We start from the raw sequence: 19,671 nt of genomic DNA on the forward strand, positions 1-19,671 counted from the left end.
TTCAGTGATAAAGGCAGTAAAATTTTCGAGTTTTATCGGGGGAAAATAATACGCTCTTGCGAATATAGTGGTATATACAGTGGAACTTCGGTTAAGGAGCTTAATTCGTTCCACCAACGTGCTCGTTATCCGAATAGCTTGTTATGCGAATCAAACTTCCCCCATAGGAAATAATGGAAACTCGGACAATTCGTTCCACAATTAGCCATTCACTTAAAAATGACTAACAAAAACGGCATTCAATGAATAATTACACACATCAATTATTATACATAAATGTAATAAAATATGCATAATACAAACAACACCATAAATAAACGTACAATGGGATAATGTTTACAAATTAACTTACTCTAAACGACGAGAGAAAGAGGAGGACTATCGTTTAGGATAATTTACAGACTCACTGTTGTTTGCAAACTTATTCCTTTTGCGTGACTTTCAAAAGAAATCTTATCCAAAATGACAGCCTCTTTTTTAGGATTTCTGGGAAATGATAAATTGCAGTGTTCTCTCGTTGGAGAGATTGCACATTGCTAACAGCTTTATTTGGGTGGTTCTTTTCTACAGAGTCTTGCACAGATTTCAACATTCTACACATCTCTACAATCTCATTTTATATGCGAGGGACTCCTCTTTACTTCTTTCTTCCTCAGACGAGATACCGTCCATGAACTGTTGCTGGTGCGTGAAAAAGGGATCCATAACTTCATCTACCATCAACTTCTAGACATTTTTCACCAATAGTTCTTGAATGCCATCCTCATGCACCTCCAGTCCATGGCCTTCCCCGAGCACAAAATCTGTTCCACAAGTAATGGCTCTTGTTTATGAGTTAGCCCCCTTATAAAATCCCGTTCAATAATACAATCAACCTACAACTTTTTTTCCAAGCAGAATTAAAAAAAAACTTCAGGTGCACATACGCATCGCTGCTATGCTGCATCAAGTTTCGTATTGTAAATATTCACACTCGCACGTGTGAATATTTTGATTTTTGACGTGTGAATATTTTTGACAGTGGTTTGATTGCGTGTTAATTTTCCGACTGAGGCACGCTTACCGGAGACCGTAGGGGAGAATATTGCCCTAAATTCCATAAGACGTGTGTGGGCGAAAGCAAAAACCATCAGCTCCGTTGTGATAACGTGAAAATAAATTAAAAAAGCGCATGGTATGCGAATTGCTCGTTAACCGAAGGTCCACTGTATATAAAATTAAATAAGGACTATTTCCATACTCAAGATTAATTCATTACAAATTTAAATGGCATTTATCTTGTCATTTCCATTTCACAGCAAAATAGTAATGATAAAAAAACACCAAACACCACGTAGTTGCCGACAACGAGATACCATTTATCCAAGCTCAGTCAAACGATATCACTCCACTGAATCTGTAATTATTGCGTGCCTAAAACATCTGTGGAACATATATGTTATACACATCAAGCATATATCAGTATCATGATCAGACATTTGAAAAATGTTCGAACTCATTGCATGCTCGAGCTTTCAAATCACATGACCTTTTATTAAAAATATATATTTCAATCTCCACTCTCTGAAAGCGGCAGCCTAATTTCCATTCATAAATATCTTATTGGACAGATCTTCGTTGTTGTGTCCACCTCCCTTCTACTTCAGAATTACAAAACATGAAACAAACAAATAACTGATCATTCCCGGTTCATTAATAATCAGCTCATGCACACGACAACAACAACTTATAGCCGTTAAAAAGCTCAAGAGATTGTTATACGACCAAACATACAGTAATAGTAACCAAGGAAAACAAAAAAAAAAGTCCACAAAAGAAATGAGAGTCTACTTTTCATATAATTACCGCCATTCTTATAGCGTAACATTGCTCAAAGGACTTCCATCATACCTCGACAATATACGAGTTTTTTTTATTGTTATTACTGTTCTTATTCCTATAGACAAACTTCAAAGTTGTCGTAACCACAAGTAATTTAGGTTTTAAAAAAATAAACAGAAAAATATTTCAACCCTTTCTCTTGAGCCATTTTTTTATATATTGTTACTACATATAATGGCATTGAAACCCGGAGAGAGTTGTGTTTATTCTTCCTCAGTTATACAAATACTATTTTTTTTTAAATGCATTATTACGATCTATGTTGCTGGCAACACAATATCGTGAAAGTTAAGATTAATATCATGAGTCTTAAGATTAATTCATTTTGTCCTTTTTTTTTCTGTTGTCTTCTTTTCCGTTCTTGGTTTGGACAGCTACCATTGCTTGGACTTGACTATATCGAGATTATGTAGGAGAGAGTGTGTGTGTGAGAGAGAGGCGTGTCCCTCCCGGCAGTCTTTTCTCCAACCTAGATTTCAGGTTGAATTTTCTGTATAAAAGAGACACCGGATTCGATGTTTTGCACCAAAAAAATTTTTTTACATTCTTAGATATCTGGACATTTGGATTTTTTCGCTAAAAGATGCAACACCAACTGGTGAGTATCCATCTACGATAATTCCCATCCCTTGCTATAATCAAATTAACTGCGAATTTTATATGTTATGCTAAAGGAAATTTGTGGATCATATTTTTGTGGGTTGAATGAGTAAATAAATAATGCAAGTTAAAATAGTTTTATTATACATCTAATTATATTAACCCATTTGTAATTAATCGTGAAACTGAGATGCAGTGATTATTACATTGAGACGATATATATATTTATAATTAATCATTATATTTTATCAGTGATATTTCGAATTCGGATAATTAGAGTATTGAAACGTATTTTTCTTGATTATGAAAAAAAATTATTGTGAAACTGGGGAAGATTTCACGTGATAATATAGATGTCATCGTAAATTCATCAAATTTTATTTTGAATTCAAATTTTGAGATTGCTCATAATTTTGCGACGAAAAGTATTCATAATTTAAAAATATATATATTTATAATTCATATTTACACAGAGTAGAACTTAATTAACTCGAACTTGGTTAATTCGAATTTCAGATAATTCAAAGTTGGAGGGGAAAAAAATTATGATTTTTGTATGAGCAAATTTTGTTTGGAAACATTCTACGAAAAGCCAGACTTTGCTTTTTTCGATCAATTTCTTAAACAACGAAGTTTTAAAGACTGATAAAAGTTTGAAAACTGTTTTTCTTCCTACTCTTTCATTTTTGATAATTTAATGTCCATTTTTACATTGTGCAGTTGGAGTGCATCAAAGCTGTGTACCACTTAATACCGATCATGCTTTTCAACCTATAGATCAAGGCGTAACATTCGAAATCTTTGTCGTCATTTAAGAGTATGGAGTGTATCGGAAAAAGTTGAGATTGTAAATACGTAAATGAAAGTGTATTTTCTTGATAGCATAAGAATGATAAGCAAAATTTGGGAAACAGTTTCATAACGGATGATCATAAACTGTTTCTGTGCAAATTAGGCTTTGAACATGGGTCAAGAAATTCTGCAGCGATGCCGATTCCAGAACTGATGTAGCAGCTAAGATCAATCAATTATTGGGATTACAAATTATTAAAATTTGGGAAAGTTTCGTAATTGAGTATAAAATTTAAAAAAATGATAGTTATTATCATATGTGAATGTTAATTATTAATTTGCAATTTGTAGTCATTTTACGGCTCTAGGATAGATTAATTGGATGATTCGAACTTTTTCCAGTGACTTTTGACTTCGAACCAACCTAGTTCGACTACATTCTATATTTTTCTCTCTCTCTCCCTCTTTCTATATATATATGTATATAGGTAGTTATATATATATTTATCTTTTTAATCATGTTTCCGTACAATAAAAGTATACACATTCGAACTTGATGAAATGCACATAGTTAACAGGGGTCCTTGATTCTCTTTATTTGTAACCAAAGGGGAGGTCTTTCAGCATGTGCTAATTGTTCCCAACTTCAAGACGCAAATGCGAGCTGATCTTCCCATTAAAAAACTTGGCCACAGAGAGCAATAGACCTGCAACGATACAATTATTCATTCATTATACTTCCATCATAGTTTGAAAATTTGATGGCAGATGGCGGCACTACACATAAGAAACATTACGCAGAAATAAACATCACAGGTTCATTACACGTACCTTCAAACATGTACCGATTCGTTAGAAGTTCCGGAAAGGAATATGGACGAGGTACATGTGTGGTTTAGTAGTAGTAGCATGCGCTAGTTAAAAACGAATAAACTTATACTGCATTATATGTAATTTCATATGTGAGGGTAGTTTACGTGCACATTATTATGTACCTCAAATTTCTATCATGCTACTTATTATTTTATTCAATAAATTTTATATTTTTACAGTTGCAACTATTAGAGGCAAATATCAGCAAATACCGGGTTTTTCACTTCTGTTTTTATCAAGGACTTTTTCTTTGGTTGCAGAGCATGTGTGGCTGTGATTTCACTAATATGTTGAAATGTTTTGCTTGCATTTTTTTTTAACCTTGAAGTTTTCATTTCTTTTTTCTTTACCTTGAAGTTTGAAATCCAATTTTCTCACTATACGTAGGTTGAATCACAAAGAAGATAGGTAGTTATTATATTGGAAAGTGATATTATACTTCAATACATTTATTTTATGTGCGATTTCTGAGGCTCTGTACGTCCTTTTCAGTTAAGCAGTAATTTCCTTTAAGCAGTACAATTCGAATTGGATTTGTGTTTAGTGGTTTTTCCGGCTTTCTATACTTGCCATTAACTATTAAAAAAATTATCAGCTTGACAAAAAATCATGCATTTAAAGGTTAAAGGAGTTAATCATTATTTTCGTAATTACCAAATGATTTCGATTCCTAAGAATGCTCTTCATTCTATAGGTAATCGTACTGCTCGCCGCAGTCGTTGCTGCAGTCAGCGCTGGCGGCCTGACGCATTACGGAGGCCACGGACTCTATGATGGTTACGGAAAGGGCTATGGGTACGGACTCTACGGAAGCGGCCTTCACGGATACGGAGGATATGGTAAGGGTTACTACGGCCACGGACTCGGCAGCTATTATGGCGGATACGGCAAAGGATACGGTCTCGGGGGCTACTACGGAGGTTACGGACCTTATTACGGAGGATATGGAAAGGGATACGGTGGATACGGAAAGAGCTATTCGGTGCCTCTCTACTCCTACGGACACAAGTCATATGGACACGGCTTAGGCTACGGACATGGTTTGGGATATGGTCATGGAGGCTACGGACTGCACGGACACGGTGCCTATGGGTACCACTAAAAGACAGCGGAGGAAAAATTAAATTCTCAAAACTGCGGTGAGTATAATTGTCAAATCATTATTTTTCAAAATATGAATCCTTATTCATGAAAACGATATTGTAATGACACTATGGAGCAAAATGGTTCCTCAACTGTTTCGACACACTTGATAGTGATTAGTTATATTAGTGTGAAACGTTTTACTGTCACCACTAGAATTTAAGATTTTGTTTCCATTGAAAGTGTGTCTATTCTAGAAATAAATCTGTACTTTTCAAGCAATCGCAATCGATTTGTGCCGTGTATGTTCCAATGGCACCCTATTTAGACAATGGGCTATACTTCGAAATGCTCACTAAACTCAGTAATTGTATGACAGAGTTTCCAGAAAAATTTGCTTGATCATTTCGCTGACTTTTCTTGACCAAAACTCCTGCAGAAAGAGATAAAATTCGAAATCTCTACTTTCACAATATATATATACTTCGATTCAAGATATACAGAAGACTGGATGTTGTGAAGATATTTATTATTTGAGATGTTAATTTTTTAAGGAAGGAAAAAACTCATCTCTGCCTCTACCGGGAGTCGAACCCGGGTCCCTCGATTGCCGGACGAGTGTTCTGGCCGCTAAGCTACAGAGGAGATAGAGATTTTCCTTCGCTAGAGCGTATATATGCCGAACGGAACCGTGCAATGGACGGTGAAACCGATCAGCTAATAGCTCATGGACGACGAGCCACCAGAGGGCTATATATATGACATGAATGTCGCTCTCCACTTGCTAATACAAGATATACAGAAGACTGGATGTTGTGAAGATATTTATTATTTGAGATGTTAATTTTTTAAGGAAGGAAAAAACTCATCTCTGCCTCTACCGGTATTCTGTATATCTTGTATTAGCAAGTGGAGAGCGACATTCATGTCATATATATAGCCCTCTGGTGGCTCGTCGTCAATGAGCTATTAGCTGATCGGTTTCACCGTCCATTGCACGGTTCCGTTCGGCATATATACGCTCTAGCGAAGGAAGATCTCTATCTCCTCTGTATCTTAGCGGTCAGAGCACTCGTCCGGCAATCGAGGGACCCGGGTTCGACTCCCGGTAGAGGCAGAGATGAGTTTTTTCCTTCCTTAAAAAATTAACATCTCAAATAATAAATATCTTCACAACATCCAGTCTTCTGTATATCTTGTATTAGCAAGTGGAGAGCGACATTCATGTCATATATACTTCGATTGTTTCAGTTTTCTCTCCTTTCATATTCCCCTCCCCCCGACTTTTGCCAAATATTTCACACTTTTCCTGACTTTCCCTGGCCATTTTCATTTACTCGACTATACAGGTCGCTGTAAACCTTGAATGAAACTATGTGGAGAAAGATATGAAATGATTGCTTTTACTACGTAAATGTTTTTTTTTTTAATTTCGATGTCTGTGCTTCTTAAATAATACATTTTTTTTCCTCACATGTAAACTATAGCAATAGTCAGCTACTTCTATGATGCTTTAAAATAATTACAAAAATAGGTACTAATGAATAAATTTGCATCACACACACCGATTTTCATCAGAATTTGCAGCAAATATAATCTTATAATATAATATAATTTTTTTCCCTATCTCATGGTTAATTTTACATTATCTGCTATCACAGATTATATTTAATAACAGCGATGAGAATTTAAAACGATATTTTAAGAATATTATAATTTTTTTCAGTTCTATCCATTTTCATAAATTCATTAGAAATTACTTTAAGGAAAATTTTGAAGAAAATAGAAATTTCAAATCTTAAAGCCCATTTAGTAGTTAAGGAAAGACGCACAACTCACATTTATCGTATTTAAATTAATTTAAAAAGTATCAAATTAATGATGGGAATCAGAATCGTTGCGAATCTCCGTAAAAGTGATCAACGGGTTTCATCAAAAAATACGAAATGATTCTTATTTTTTTTTTCTTAAAGTGAAGAATCACGGAGAAATCATTTCGTTCTATGTATGATCTATCAAAAAATGAACAAGGTTTCTCGCACACACTTTCTACATTTTTCACTAATTTTGTCCTCTAATTTTCAGATCCTGATTTGAGAAAGAAGAACCAACATTTCAACGAAGAATTCTACAACGAAGATCTTATATCGAATTAAAGAAAAATACAACTTGACGCTGTATTGAATTGCACAGCTAGAAAAAAAAATGTATTGTCAGTATTGTGATGTTTTGGTTTAAGAATAAAATTGTAGATAGAGAGAAGAAAAGTTTTCATTCATTTTTACTGGTAAGATCTTGTTTTAAATCAGGCACACAGCACTATTGACATTTTCAGATGTCGACAACATCATCCAATATTTGTAGGCATTGACCATATTTTTAAAACTTGTGTTATTATTAGTTGTTCGGTGTTCTTTCAAGTATGAAGATTTCGGATGACTTTCCAACACTGGAATCTAATATTACTTAGCTAAGCTGTAATTTATCATGGAACTAAAAGCAATTAATTAAATTATTTCCTAAAATTTCCAAATTCAAATGAATTCATAAAGTTTAAAAAATTTTAAACTTTTGCTTTCAATGTGAATTTTACTTATCAAGCGTGATACTTTACTCCAGAAGCGACGCACTTGACTAATCGTGGGCACAACCCCGTTCTATCCATAGAAGCAATTTACTACCGTTTTCCCTCCAAAGAGGAACTAGTCATAGTGGAACTTCACTGTTCATTTTAATGTAGGGTTATTAGATTCGGAAACTGTGAAAGGAGTGCGAATGTGCACGCTCATGGAATGTCACTTTTCCTAATTCTTACAATAGATGGCGCCATTGTAGTTACAAAGAAAAGAATCTTTGAGAACTTTCGACCACTAATTTCTACATTTCTGAATGGGAGAGGTAACATTCCCCTCCCTCAAGGGTGTCTTAACGGCATCAGAGGGGCCCCCGGCAAAGCGATTTTTTCGGGGGCACCCTATTCGGCCAGAAATACCTCCTACCCAATTTATATATTCAATGCCAAAAATTTGACCAGATCTCATTTTCATGGGGCCCTTTCTGCACTTGAGGGCCTCAGGCCGTGCCCGGGTGGGCCCATGCATTAAGATTACGCTGCCCTCCTTCGCCACTTCAGTATATGGCTTTAGCTGCTGGTGAGCAAACAATATCTTCAAAATGCATGTTGTGGCTTTCTTTAAGCTGTTTTTCGGGCTGTTGTTTTCATATTATCCTGAAGCAAGCTGGGCTGTGGTTAGAATAGCATCTGATCTGTTTGGAGGCAATTTGGGTTTTCGTATATTGGAAATTTCGGCGGCAAATGGTGAAAGTGTGTGTGGGAACACATATGAAAAAAACACACACACACACAAAACTCATATTAATGAAGAGATGTGTTTCAGAGAGTAATAAAAAAAATTCCCCAGAAAAAAAGTGAAATAATTACGGAAACCTGAAAAGAAGGCAAAAGGGCGAATTTTCTAAAACCTAGGAGCACGCTTGAAATGACATCAAAAAGGACATATAGTGAACCTAGTACTTTAATGAAAGTTTAAGGAATTTTTGTGTTCAGGTGCTGCTATCTGCCCTTTGAACTAGAAGTGAAAAACTGTCATTTTGAAAGATTATTTTTTCTGAATGAAATGGGAAATTTCTGAATTTTTTTGAATGTTGTAAGGTCTGTACTCAATGGAACGAGATTTTGTTTTTTCGAAAGAGATAAACCCTTAAAACATAAATGACATATCTTAGTACTACATGTTATTTGGAAACTTTTTCTAATTGAAAGTATGCCTGTAGGATAAATAGTTCGCCAGTAAAATGTCATACCCCCGTTTGCTATGCACCCTGTGTATTGTTATATGTTGTTTATTATTAAAATTTGAGTTATTCTCAAATTTTTAAAAACTAAATGTATACAGGGCGTCTCTATAATCAGAGTTATATGTTCAGAGCTTTCAACGGGGCTTTCCTAACCATCAGAAAGTTATGAAACTTCAGGAACGTCTTAATAACTTTACTCTTAACTCCAGAAGCTGAATGTCTAACAAATCTATTTTTCATAATTTAAAACGTATATTATAAATGGAAAAGTAATACATATTTAATAGCATACAAATCATTTGTTTCATTAATGATGTGTCTAAGGAGTCGGTCTTGCCGCAGTATTTTATAAAATACAACTTTTTGTGCCATTTCAGTTCAAAATAAAGCTATATAAGTACAATGTTTTTATACGGTCCCCCGTCCTCTAATTCCAAATTATAAAGTTGTTGCCCTATCTTTTTTCAGAACCTAACAAAAAAAATCCCAAGTTTCTAAGTGGAATATTCACTGAGATATTTCAATTCAAAAATGAAAGAAAAGTTGGGAAAGGAACTGCATCAATGAGAATTGTCCGTTAGTTTATGCTGTTATTTCCAAACTTTTTCTGGAATTTTAAGTCAAATATCTCAGCGAATATTGCACTTAGAAGCTAGGATTTTTGTTGTTGGACTCAAAAGAGACATGGCAACAACTTTATAGTTGGATTTTTGAGCACAGCGTGCAGGGTGTATATATAACATTTTAGATTTTTTTTTAATTCTGTGATACTCTGTATTTCCATTCTCAAAACTAGTGATACACGGTAATTTTTGGACATATATTGGGCATTCTTTTAAATCAAAACCCTACCTCTACGACGGACGATTGATGAGATAAAGGCCGCATTAACACTTGCAAAACATCCCTGTATATTGCATTTGTAACGCAATAACATTTATTGAAGCATCAGTGAAACTCGAATGAACCATAGGCGGAAATAGACTTGGAAATCTGAGGGGGGGGGGGGGGTGCACGATGATGTCAATTCCTATAGTCAACTCCACCTTTGACGCTGTATCTCCCCCCATGGAATGAACTCGTAGCTCTAAATGTGCTGGTGTGATTTGATTGTCCCGTTCATGCTGGTTTTTTCCTCATTCGAGTATCTTATTGCTGAATGCACTTCAAATTATATTGTTTTCCTTAATCCTTTCAAGGGGGTTGGTGCACGCAAATTTTCCAAAAAACACAATTTTTGTTTCAGTTTTTAAATACTATGAAATTTTCTGCGTGTAGCTGTGCTCAAGTTCTTGTTCTAACTGTACTACAAATATTTTAAAAATATTTCAATATAAACTGCCTGCAGGCATTACACACTAACAGGCTAATGTTTTTCACTAAAATTTTTTCTCAAAACTAAGTTTTTGTTAAATAAAGAACATTTTTTCGAACATCACTCATTCAAATGTCTTGAAACTTTGTGTGTCTCTCAACACTATGGTGTTATATACTTTAACACAAGGACTTTTATTGGAATTATTTTTAAAAAAAATTATAACACAAAATATGAATCAATTTTTGGTGGTTTTTGAAAAAATTATATGTCGTTAAAGTTAAAAAAATAACCAACAATTAAAATCCTAAAAGCTTGTGTTAAAGTATATAACACCATAGTTTTGAGATACACACGAAGTTTTAAAACATTTGAATGAGTGGTGTTCGAAAAAATGTTCCTTATCTAACAAAAAACTCAGTTTTGAGAAAAAAGTTTAGTGAAAAACATTAGTGAGCATGTGTAATGCCTGCCGGCAGTTTATATTGAAATATTTTAAAAACATTTTTAGTACAGGTAGAACAAAAACTTGAGCACAGCTACACGCAGAAAATTTTATGGTATTTAAAAATTGAAAATGTGTTTTGTTTTTTTTTGGAAAATTTGCGTGACCCTTAACTGCTCAAAAAATTTCGCCTTTATTTTTCAGTACTTCTCTAGTTAAGGGAAATTTATTTTGAAACATATTTATTGAGGAATCATTATCTCCTCTGTGAAAATCACAGTACATACTTTTTTAAGAAGTCACATAATTTTTCTTTTGGTAAAAATTTAATTTTCACGATATCGCGTCAATCGCTCACAGATGACAGAGCAGTTAAAGGGTTAACTGGACTCCGATTCTTGAAAAAATGTCCTCCAGTGACAAACCTGCTATTAGGCCAAAGATAGATGATAAGCCCGCTTTTCTTTATAGGCAACTTGGCTCTATCTGTAAAGAAAGCCTAGACTCGTCGGTTACGTAATCTGACGTATTCATATCATTCTCGTTCTTGGAGGACTATACTCTGAACAGGTTTCATAAAAACTCAAAAATGCATTAAAATATATATATTTTTTGAGCACATAATATCAATGGTTTGCAAGAGGATGCGGACGAGATAGTTTGTCTTATTGTAGTCAGAAAAAATGCGTATCACCCTCTACCACTTCCTTGTGATTGTGACGATCAAGGTTCTCCCTAAAAACGGTAGTTGTTTTTTCACTTCTACCTACCCTTTTCTTCAAGTGAAAGTAATGGACAAACTAAAATGAAAAGTTTTCAATTACAGAAGAACACAATAACGGTAAAATTTTATACACAGTATTATACATAAATTTTGTTATTATATAATAGCACGTACATTTTACTCAGTATATACGAGCATATGCTTTGTTTCAGTGAGGCAGCGACATTCTCTCTACTCTGTGACCATCCACCGTAACGCTACCTGAAAATAAATATTTACCGTGTGAGATGGCATTCCGGAAGATAGATTGTTTGAAAACGATCCAAAGATATAACTGCCATGTGTAAAAAGCTATTAATGCAAGTAAATTAAAATAGCATAGTTTGCAAGTAAATTAAAATAGCATAATTCGCAAGTAAATTAAAATAGCATAGTTGGCAAGTAAATTAAAATAGCATAGTTTGCAAGTAAATTAAAATAGCATAATTCGCAAGTAAATTAAAATAGCATAGTTCGCAAGTAAATTAAAATAGCATAGTTTGCAAGTAAATTAAAATAGCATAGTTTGCAAGTAAATTAAAATAGCATATTTTGCAAGTAAATTAAAATAGCATAGTTTGCAAGTAAATTAAAATAGCATAGTTTGCAAGTAAATTAAAATAGCATAGTTTGCAAGTGAATTAAAATAGCATAGTTTGCAAGTAAATTAAAATAGCATAGTTGGCAAGTAAATTAAAATAGCATAGTTTGCAAGTAAATTAAAATAGCATAATTCGCAAGTAAATTAAAATAGCATAGTTCGCAAGTAAATTAAAATAACATAGTTGGCAAGTAAATTAAAATAGCATAGTTCGCAAGTAAATTAAAATAGCATAGTTCGCAAGTAAATTAAAATAGCATAGTTCGCAAGTAAATTAAAATAGCATAGTTTGCAAGTAAATTAAAACCTATTAGTGCAAGTTAAACTGAAACTATTGGCTGTATATACAGGGTGATTCGCAACGTCACTAGGCTTTTTAGAAATTCATAAAATGTGAACTTCGTACAAGCGCGAGGTTTGAACCGAAATTCATGTCATATATTCAGTTGAAGGCCTACTGCATATATTCTGACAACAGAAATCGATTCAACATCCCGCCTGTAGGGGTACTTCTCCACGAAAAAGCATGGATATATAACTGTTGTAACTGTTAAAACCACTTTGAATCTCCTGAACGGTACAGAAGAGCGGAGCATTTGAAATCTTTGTTTGCATTATTGCATTAACACCCGGAAAGAAGGTGTCTTTCGTGAGCTTGTGATACATATGCCACTCCGGCAGCCAGTGACGTCTAAACGGATGTGTCCAAATTGAATAACGGCCCCTATTGAAGGGTTTCATTATTACCCATATGAGTACAACATATTTTACAATCTGGTCTTTTATTAAAATAAATTTTCCCGCGGAAAATCTAACCTTTCCTGTGGGTCACCCTTTCTGGTATAAAATTCAAACACCGTCTCTTTCCTTCTCTTCTCAAAATGTTAGCAAAACCTGACTCCACCCACTGCCAATTGACCAACAGGTGCGTGAAATCATCACCATCCTTTGCAAGAGCGTACGTACCCAAGATTTGAACTAGAGTGGAGCAACTCACCGATACTAAATTGATATGTCTGTGCTGCGTGTCAATTACTACACTTTAATTTCTCTTCTAGGGAAGGGGGCAGCTGTCCCCATCTGCCCCTCACTGGGTACGCCCATGACCCTCTGGGCTCGTCATTGCTGAAATAAAGAGAATTTTAAGGAGGCGAGATATCTCGCGATTGCCGCTGAGGTTAAGAAATCATTGTACTATCAACTGCTTTCCTGACAGGGGTGAGTATACTCACCCTGATCAAGTTATATAGAAGAAATACGTTCTAGTTTCTCCTCTGTAGGTCATCACGCGGTGGTAATACATAAAAAAGACGTTCTAATTAAATTAAGTGAATCCTTTCTCTCCTCTTCTCGAATGAAGAGATTAGATGGAATGATGACTATAAGCAAAAGTAACACAAAAACATATAAATGAAGGTGTTGGCCGATAACAAAAGAAAATAATCAAAATTCCAATATAATATTTCTTTTTTATTTCCTACGTGTAAGTCAGTGGTTCTTTAAGAGTGCGGGAGAGCGTTTTACGGGGGGGAGGGGGGTCTGAGATGGGGAAAAATTACAAAATGTTGAAATGTTGACTGATTATTCAGGAAAATTGAAATGACGATAAAAACTGAATTTTTCAATTTTGAAAAGAATATGAATCCTGCGAATATTTTGATACCTCATCTCTTTGGCTTTCACTTGCAGAAATATGTCGCACGAAATTTGCGTTGCAAAAGTTTCTTTTTCGATTAGTTGAGAAAAACTATCATTATATTTAACTAAATTATTTCGTGGCTTGTTTACATTGGTGCTTCATGTTATTCGCATGTTGTGCTTAGATTTGATACTGTCGTGAACATGACTCAAGAAAAACGTCAAAAAAATTAGTCAAGTGTGAAAGAAACATTTATTTATAGTGGTTACGGCTGGAATCAATAAGTGAAGAACTAATTCTTCAATGAATCTTTTTTTCCGAATCTCAAAAAATGTTAAAAAATGATAACTTTTTTAAAAGTTTCGTTTTTGAATTAATTTTATGAAAAAAAAGAATAAAATAAAGCCAAATTAAAAATGTTAGCCACAGCTAAAACGGGCATTAAATAATAAATGAAAAAATAAATTGTTAATGTAATTAACATGCGTTTTTTATCTGTTTTTCTAACAGGTAAAAAACGCATTATCCGGGAGGGGGAGGGTGCAGGAAGGTAAGTCGCATTGCACTTGGGGTGCGGGAAGGGAAAAGGGTTAAGAACCACTGATGTAAACGAAGACACCAGCTTTTGAAGATTTACCCCTGGATCTAAAACCATCCAAAAACGCATTAAGAAATGCTCACCTCTGTAGTGTTCTCGCAGAGGCAGGAACTCGAGCAATGACGACGAAGAGGCAGTTAGAACCAAAGCGAACAGAACTTGAGTTACGATGGCGAACATCAGAGTAACGATCAGAGAAGCGACTGTCAAACTTGCTGTTGGGGTGGACCTCGAAACAAAGGCACCGTACGGCCAAGCGAATGACCTCGTGTCAGTCAAGGTCGTAACCACAGCCGTGGCCATCCAGCGACTCTTCTAATACTATCTACTGAATCATACAGATAACTTAGCATTACATGTAAGACTGAAATTTTTCAAAAATACCAAATTTTATTTTATAATTACGCAAACAGTAGTTTAATAAGTCACGTAGGAAGAATTTATGCATCTATTAGCTTACCCGGGGGTTCCGTGAAGCACGGAGCCCCGACGTACTGACGGCCAGGAGAAATCTGAATGATATCTATAAGGCATCAGGGTTTTCATATAAGCACACCAAAATTAAAATTACCGTTCAAATAAACTGCGTTTGAGACTAATGAAAGTGTGTGATTTTCACCATGAATTGTTTTTATAGTAATGTATCGGAAGAGAAATCATGTCTTACCGGATGGTGATGAATGTCCGCGGATTAACGGCCCCCATGGACGATGACAGAAGACGTTTCTTCTGTCTGAGATTTTGAAAAACTTCCTTTTGAGAGAATAACAAGTGAAAGCGTTTCATTTTCCGCCTTTCTTTGACTTTCCTCTTCCATGAGCGAGCTTTAGTTAGCACCGTGGTAGGTAGGTAGCATGATGAGTTTTACAACACGCGCGAAACGAATTCGAATGAGTTTAACGACCTCTTTCGGGCAATACTGACCTCATTTCACGGTCTTCTAACTTCGGCAAGTAAAAGTTGGAGTGGCAAATTGCATCACTCTTACTACATCAGACGGGGGAAAAACCCTGTTAAACACACGATTCTTTTTATATACAAAACAATTTAAATCAGTGGTTCCTTAACATTTTTTCCATCCTGCACTCCCCTTGCGATTCGATTTACGTTCCCGCACCCCTTTGAATAATGAGTTGCCTATTTGTTAAAAAAAAAATTTTTTGCCATCAAGTACATTAGGTATCCACTAATTAATTGCTATAAAAATTCTAAACTTGAAAGATGATTGTAAAATTAATCTATTGTGAATAAGAAATGCACACAGGTATCAACGCGGCAAAATTAAAATTACTGCACACGTCAACACTTTTACTATTTGTTATTGTTTTTTCACACACGTTGTAATATGCTGAATTTGAGGTTCTTTGGGATCACATACCCTTTAAAATGGGGGAAAAACTATGCTCTAGTTAAAATATCATTAAAAATACTATTTAACCATTGATTTACCAAAAATTTTCTCACATATTTTTAATTAATTATGCTATCCTATGCCAGTATAAAATTTTGCACATCTCTAATAGTAGTATACGCAGCGGTATACCGCGCTTTTTTGGCACGCTCCATCTCCGGGGACCTTCCGTCTGACGCGTCGCTTGACCGCGATAATGTCAATTTCCGCCACCAGATGGCGCCACCGGAAATGTTCCCGATTTTTCGCGCGTTTTTGACCGACTTCCTTTTTTAGCCGAATTTATAGCACCAGATCACCTGTCGGATATATTTCGAACCAGAATACCTGTCGACCGTATTTATTTTCAAAATGGCGGTTGGTCTTATTTATTTGGAAAAAAACTTTTTCAATGCCCTATCGGGATTCGAACCCATGACAGCCGATAAACTATTTCGTTCTCCGGGATAGTGTGCTAACCACTGAACCAAATAGACTTGCTAGACAAAAGCCTTATGAAATAAGTATATAAAAATAATAAAACGTAGAACGTTTAAGGAAGTGTATTAAAGAACGTCGCTCCTAATTTTCATGTGCCTATGATCGACGATCGTCCACGGAGTTATTGGTGAAAAGGGCGCATATTGTGAACCATATCTACTGTTTTTCAATTATTTTCCACGAACCTTTTTTTAAATAAATTTTTAAAAATTTTCTCAAGATGGTCGATCACGTCACCCACGTTGATGACGATACTAGATGGCAACACTACCGATATTTAACTTCCGTGAAAATTATTCACTATGTCGTTATATAAAAAAATTTATGAAATGTCGTTCCGATTTTCTCTTTGGGCATGAAGCTGCATTAGAAATGAATTTAAAAGAGAAAAAATTAAGTCGCCAAATTACGGCGAAAATGTCAATTTTGGCACCAAACTCTCTAGCTGTTTTCAAATCTCAAGTTTGAAAAGATATAGTTCGTTTATGATGATGCTAATTAACCACCAGTGTTCAAATTATGCTGCTTCGAGAAGAGCCTTTTTATAAAAAAATATCCAAGTTAATCAAACATGATCCAAAAAAAAAACGCTCACTTTCCAAGCGTTATTATTTTTTCCCATCGTCTTTGGATCTTTAAGAGATTAGATACCAAAAATATGCACAAAAAAAAAAACCACACACAAGTTTTCATTGTCAACATTTCTATATTTCCTTCCATAACGAAACGAGATTTGTAACTACACCCTTAAAAAGCTTATTCTTTAGACATCACTTCTTATACCACATAAATAAGAAAAATATTGTGTCTTCCCGCACTTTATTATTTTATTTCTATTTTAGTTTTTCATTATGTCACTTTATTCATGGCTTTTATTTTATTCACTTCAAACACTTAAAAATTTATTTATTTCACTTTATCCAACTTATTCTATATTTAATTATTCAAACTTTTATTCAAAAATTTTTAATATTTTCTTTATTTTATTATCTTTTTCATTTCGTTTATTTTTAATCATTCAAAATTTTATTTTTTAATGTTTCATCGTTCATCTATTTTATTTTTTAATGTTTCATCGTTCATCTATTTGATTTTATTATCTTTGTGTGAACATTTTATTTTCATTGATATTATTTTTTAAATTTAAACCTACTTTTAGTTTTTCATTATGTCACTTTATTCATGGCTTTTATTTTATTCACTTCAAACACTTAAAAATTTATTTATTTCACTTTATCCAACTTATTCTATATTTAATTATTCAAACTTTTATTCAAAAATTTTTAATATTTTCTTTATTTTATTATCTTTTTCATTTCGTTTATTTTTAATCATTCAAAATTTTATTTTTTAATGTTTCATCGTTCATCTATTTTATTTTTTAATGTTTCATCGTTCATCTATTTGATTTTATTATCTTTGTGTGAACATTTTATTTTCATTGATATTATTTTTTAAATTTAAACCTACTTTTAGTTTTTCATTATGTCACTTTATTCATGGCTTTTATTTTATTCACTTCAAACACTTAAAAATTTATTTATTTCACTTTATCCAACTTATTCTATATTTAATTATTCAAACTTTTATTCAAAAATTTTTAATATTTTCTTTATTTTATTATCTTTTTCATTTCGTTTATTTTTAATCATTCAAAATTTTATTTTTTAATGTTTCATCGTTCATCTATTTTATTTTTTAATGTTTCATCGTTCATCTATTTGATTTTATTATCTTTGTGTGAACATTTTATTTTCATTGATATTATTTTTTAAATTTAAACCTACTTTTAGTTTTTCATTATGTCACTTTATTCATGGCTTTTATTTTATTCACTTCAAACACTTAAAAATTTATTTAATTCACTTTATCCAATTATTCTCTATTTAATTATTCAAACTTATATTCGAAAATTAAATTTTTTCTTTATTTTATCTATTTGATTTTATTTTCTTAGTGTCATAATTTTATTTTCAGTGTTAGCTTATTTTTTCATTTTTAGTTTATTTTTATATTACATTCACAACCACTTAAAAATTATTTATTTCACTTGTTTTAGTTCACTTTATTTCCATTGACATATATATTTTTTTTAATTCAAGCCTTTCCAACTTATTCTATATTTAATTATTCAAACTTTTATTCAAAAATTTTAATTTTTATTTATTTTATCTATTTGATTTTTATTATCTTTGTGTCAACATTTTATTTTCTTTATGTTTTTATCGTTACTATTCATCTATATATCGTTTTTTCATTATCTTTGTTATTTTATTTTTATTTACTTAAAATTGTTTATTTTGTCGTTTGAAGATTTTACATTTCTTAAATAATATATTTTTAAATTAAAATGTCATGTGAATAAATTTCACGCGTAGTTCAAAAAATGAGACAGACTACAAGTTTATACAGTTCAAATATTTATTCATATCAAGATATCGATAGCATGCTCGATAAGTTTATACATTTGTCTGGAATTTAAATTAATTCCTTTTATCGTCGGTGTGTTATTGACAAAAACACGAATGTCATAAATTGCATTACATTTCGTGAAAAAAACACCATCACCAAGAGGTTGGGAACGAGAACAGTTTCCTCTAAATTTGAAGCTGGGGTCGTCGTACACATTCAATGCAAGGCTAGATAACGTGATAATCACGGACACAACGATGATCCCGATCAAGGCTTTCCCGGTCTCTTCACGGCTAAAAAATTTTCTCTGGGCCGTCACAGCGCTATCCTCTGATACGTCTTGCATAACTCTGTACTTATCACGATCTCCACTGGAAGTGACAAATGCTAGCGGGATTTCAGCAATTAATATGCTTCATTATGAAAAATCGACGTGGTCTTTCTAGTGTTAAACTGTATTTACGTTGAATTGGGCATGAAAACCGTGTCTCTGACATGTCTCAATGAATAAAATTTTCATAACTTAAGAAAATATTCATTTCCTGGCGTTTTATGAAATATGAATGTTTCTTACATTTCTGCTGAAAAGATTTCTAATGTTTATCAATCCGGGAAGTTACTCCGGCTTACGTACTATAAAATATTATATCTGTATGTTTATTCGAGTTTTTTTTTTTTTTTTTTTTCATGAATTTTACGTTCCTTAGCAGACATTGTTATAACGAGAGGCACGTTTTTTCGAATAGTGATGAGAATAACAAAAGGCTAAAAATAAACTACTGTATCCGATATGACTGGTGTCAACTAAAGAGTGGACATGACATTTTAACTTTTATTCTTTCTCGCACCAATTTTCTCAGAAGCATGTGTGTATTAAATAAAATAATAATACTTTTATAAAAAAAGGGATAAATAACATGAAAAAATGTTAAAACTCATAAAAATGATAAAAATAATCC

At 33.4% G+C, this 19,671-nt stretch overlaps 1 protein-coding gene and 1 long non-coding RNA gene across 4 annotated transcripts; one reads left to right on the forward strand and one right to left on the reverse strand.

Annotated features, from left to right (window-relative positions):
* Nucleotides 1-2,310: 2,310 nt before the first annotated feature.
* Nucleotides 2,311-7,490, forward strand: LOC149083447 (uncharacterized). Its single transcript, XM_089236737.1, has 3 exons — nt 2,311-2,479; nt 4,841-5,285; nt 7,315-7,490. The coding sequence occupies exons 1-2, from the start codon at nt 2,465-2,467 to the stop codon at nt 5,246-5,248; spliced, it is 423 nt and encodes a 140-aa protein (XP_089092863.1). The 5' UTR covers nt 2,311-2,464; the 3' UTR covers nt 5,249-5,285; nt 7,315-7,490.
* Nucleotides 3,808-15,253, reverse strand: LOC149083448 (uncharacterized). 3 transcript variants are annotated; one of them, XR_016193276.1, is made up of 4 exons: nt 15,077-15,253; nt 14,493-14,734; nt 11,707-11,793; nt 3,808-3,980 (listed from the first exon to the last, which is right to left on the reverse strand). It is a non-coding gene; the product is annotated as an uncharacterized LOC149083448 (long non-coding RNA). The 3 variants fall into 3 exon arrangements; XR_016193274.1 differs by lacking the exon at nt 3,808-3,980 and having other exon boundaries at nt 11,642-11,793; XR_016193275.1 differs by lacking the exon at nt 3,808-3,980 and having other exon boundaries at nt 11,642-11,793; nt 14,493-14,737.
* Between the last annotated feature and the right edge of the window lie 4,418 nt (nt 15,254-19,671).

Source organism: Pholcus phalangioides, unplaced genomic scaffold (genome assembly GCF_987345545.1).
Source record: "Pholcus phalangioides strain wild (caught in Gottingen) unplaced genomic scaffold, Ppha-v1.0 ptg000009l_1, whole genome shotgun sequence".
NCBI lineage: Eukaryota > Metazoa > Arthropoda > Arachnida > Araneae > Pholcidae > Pholcus > Pholcus phalangioides.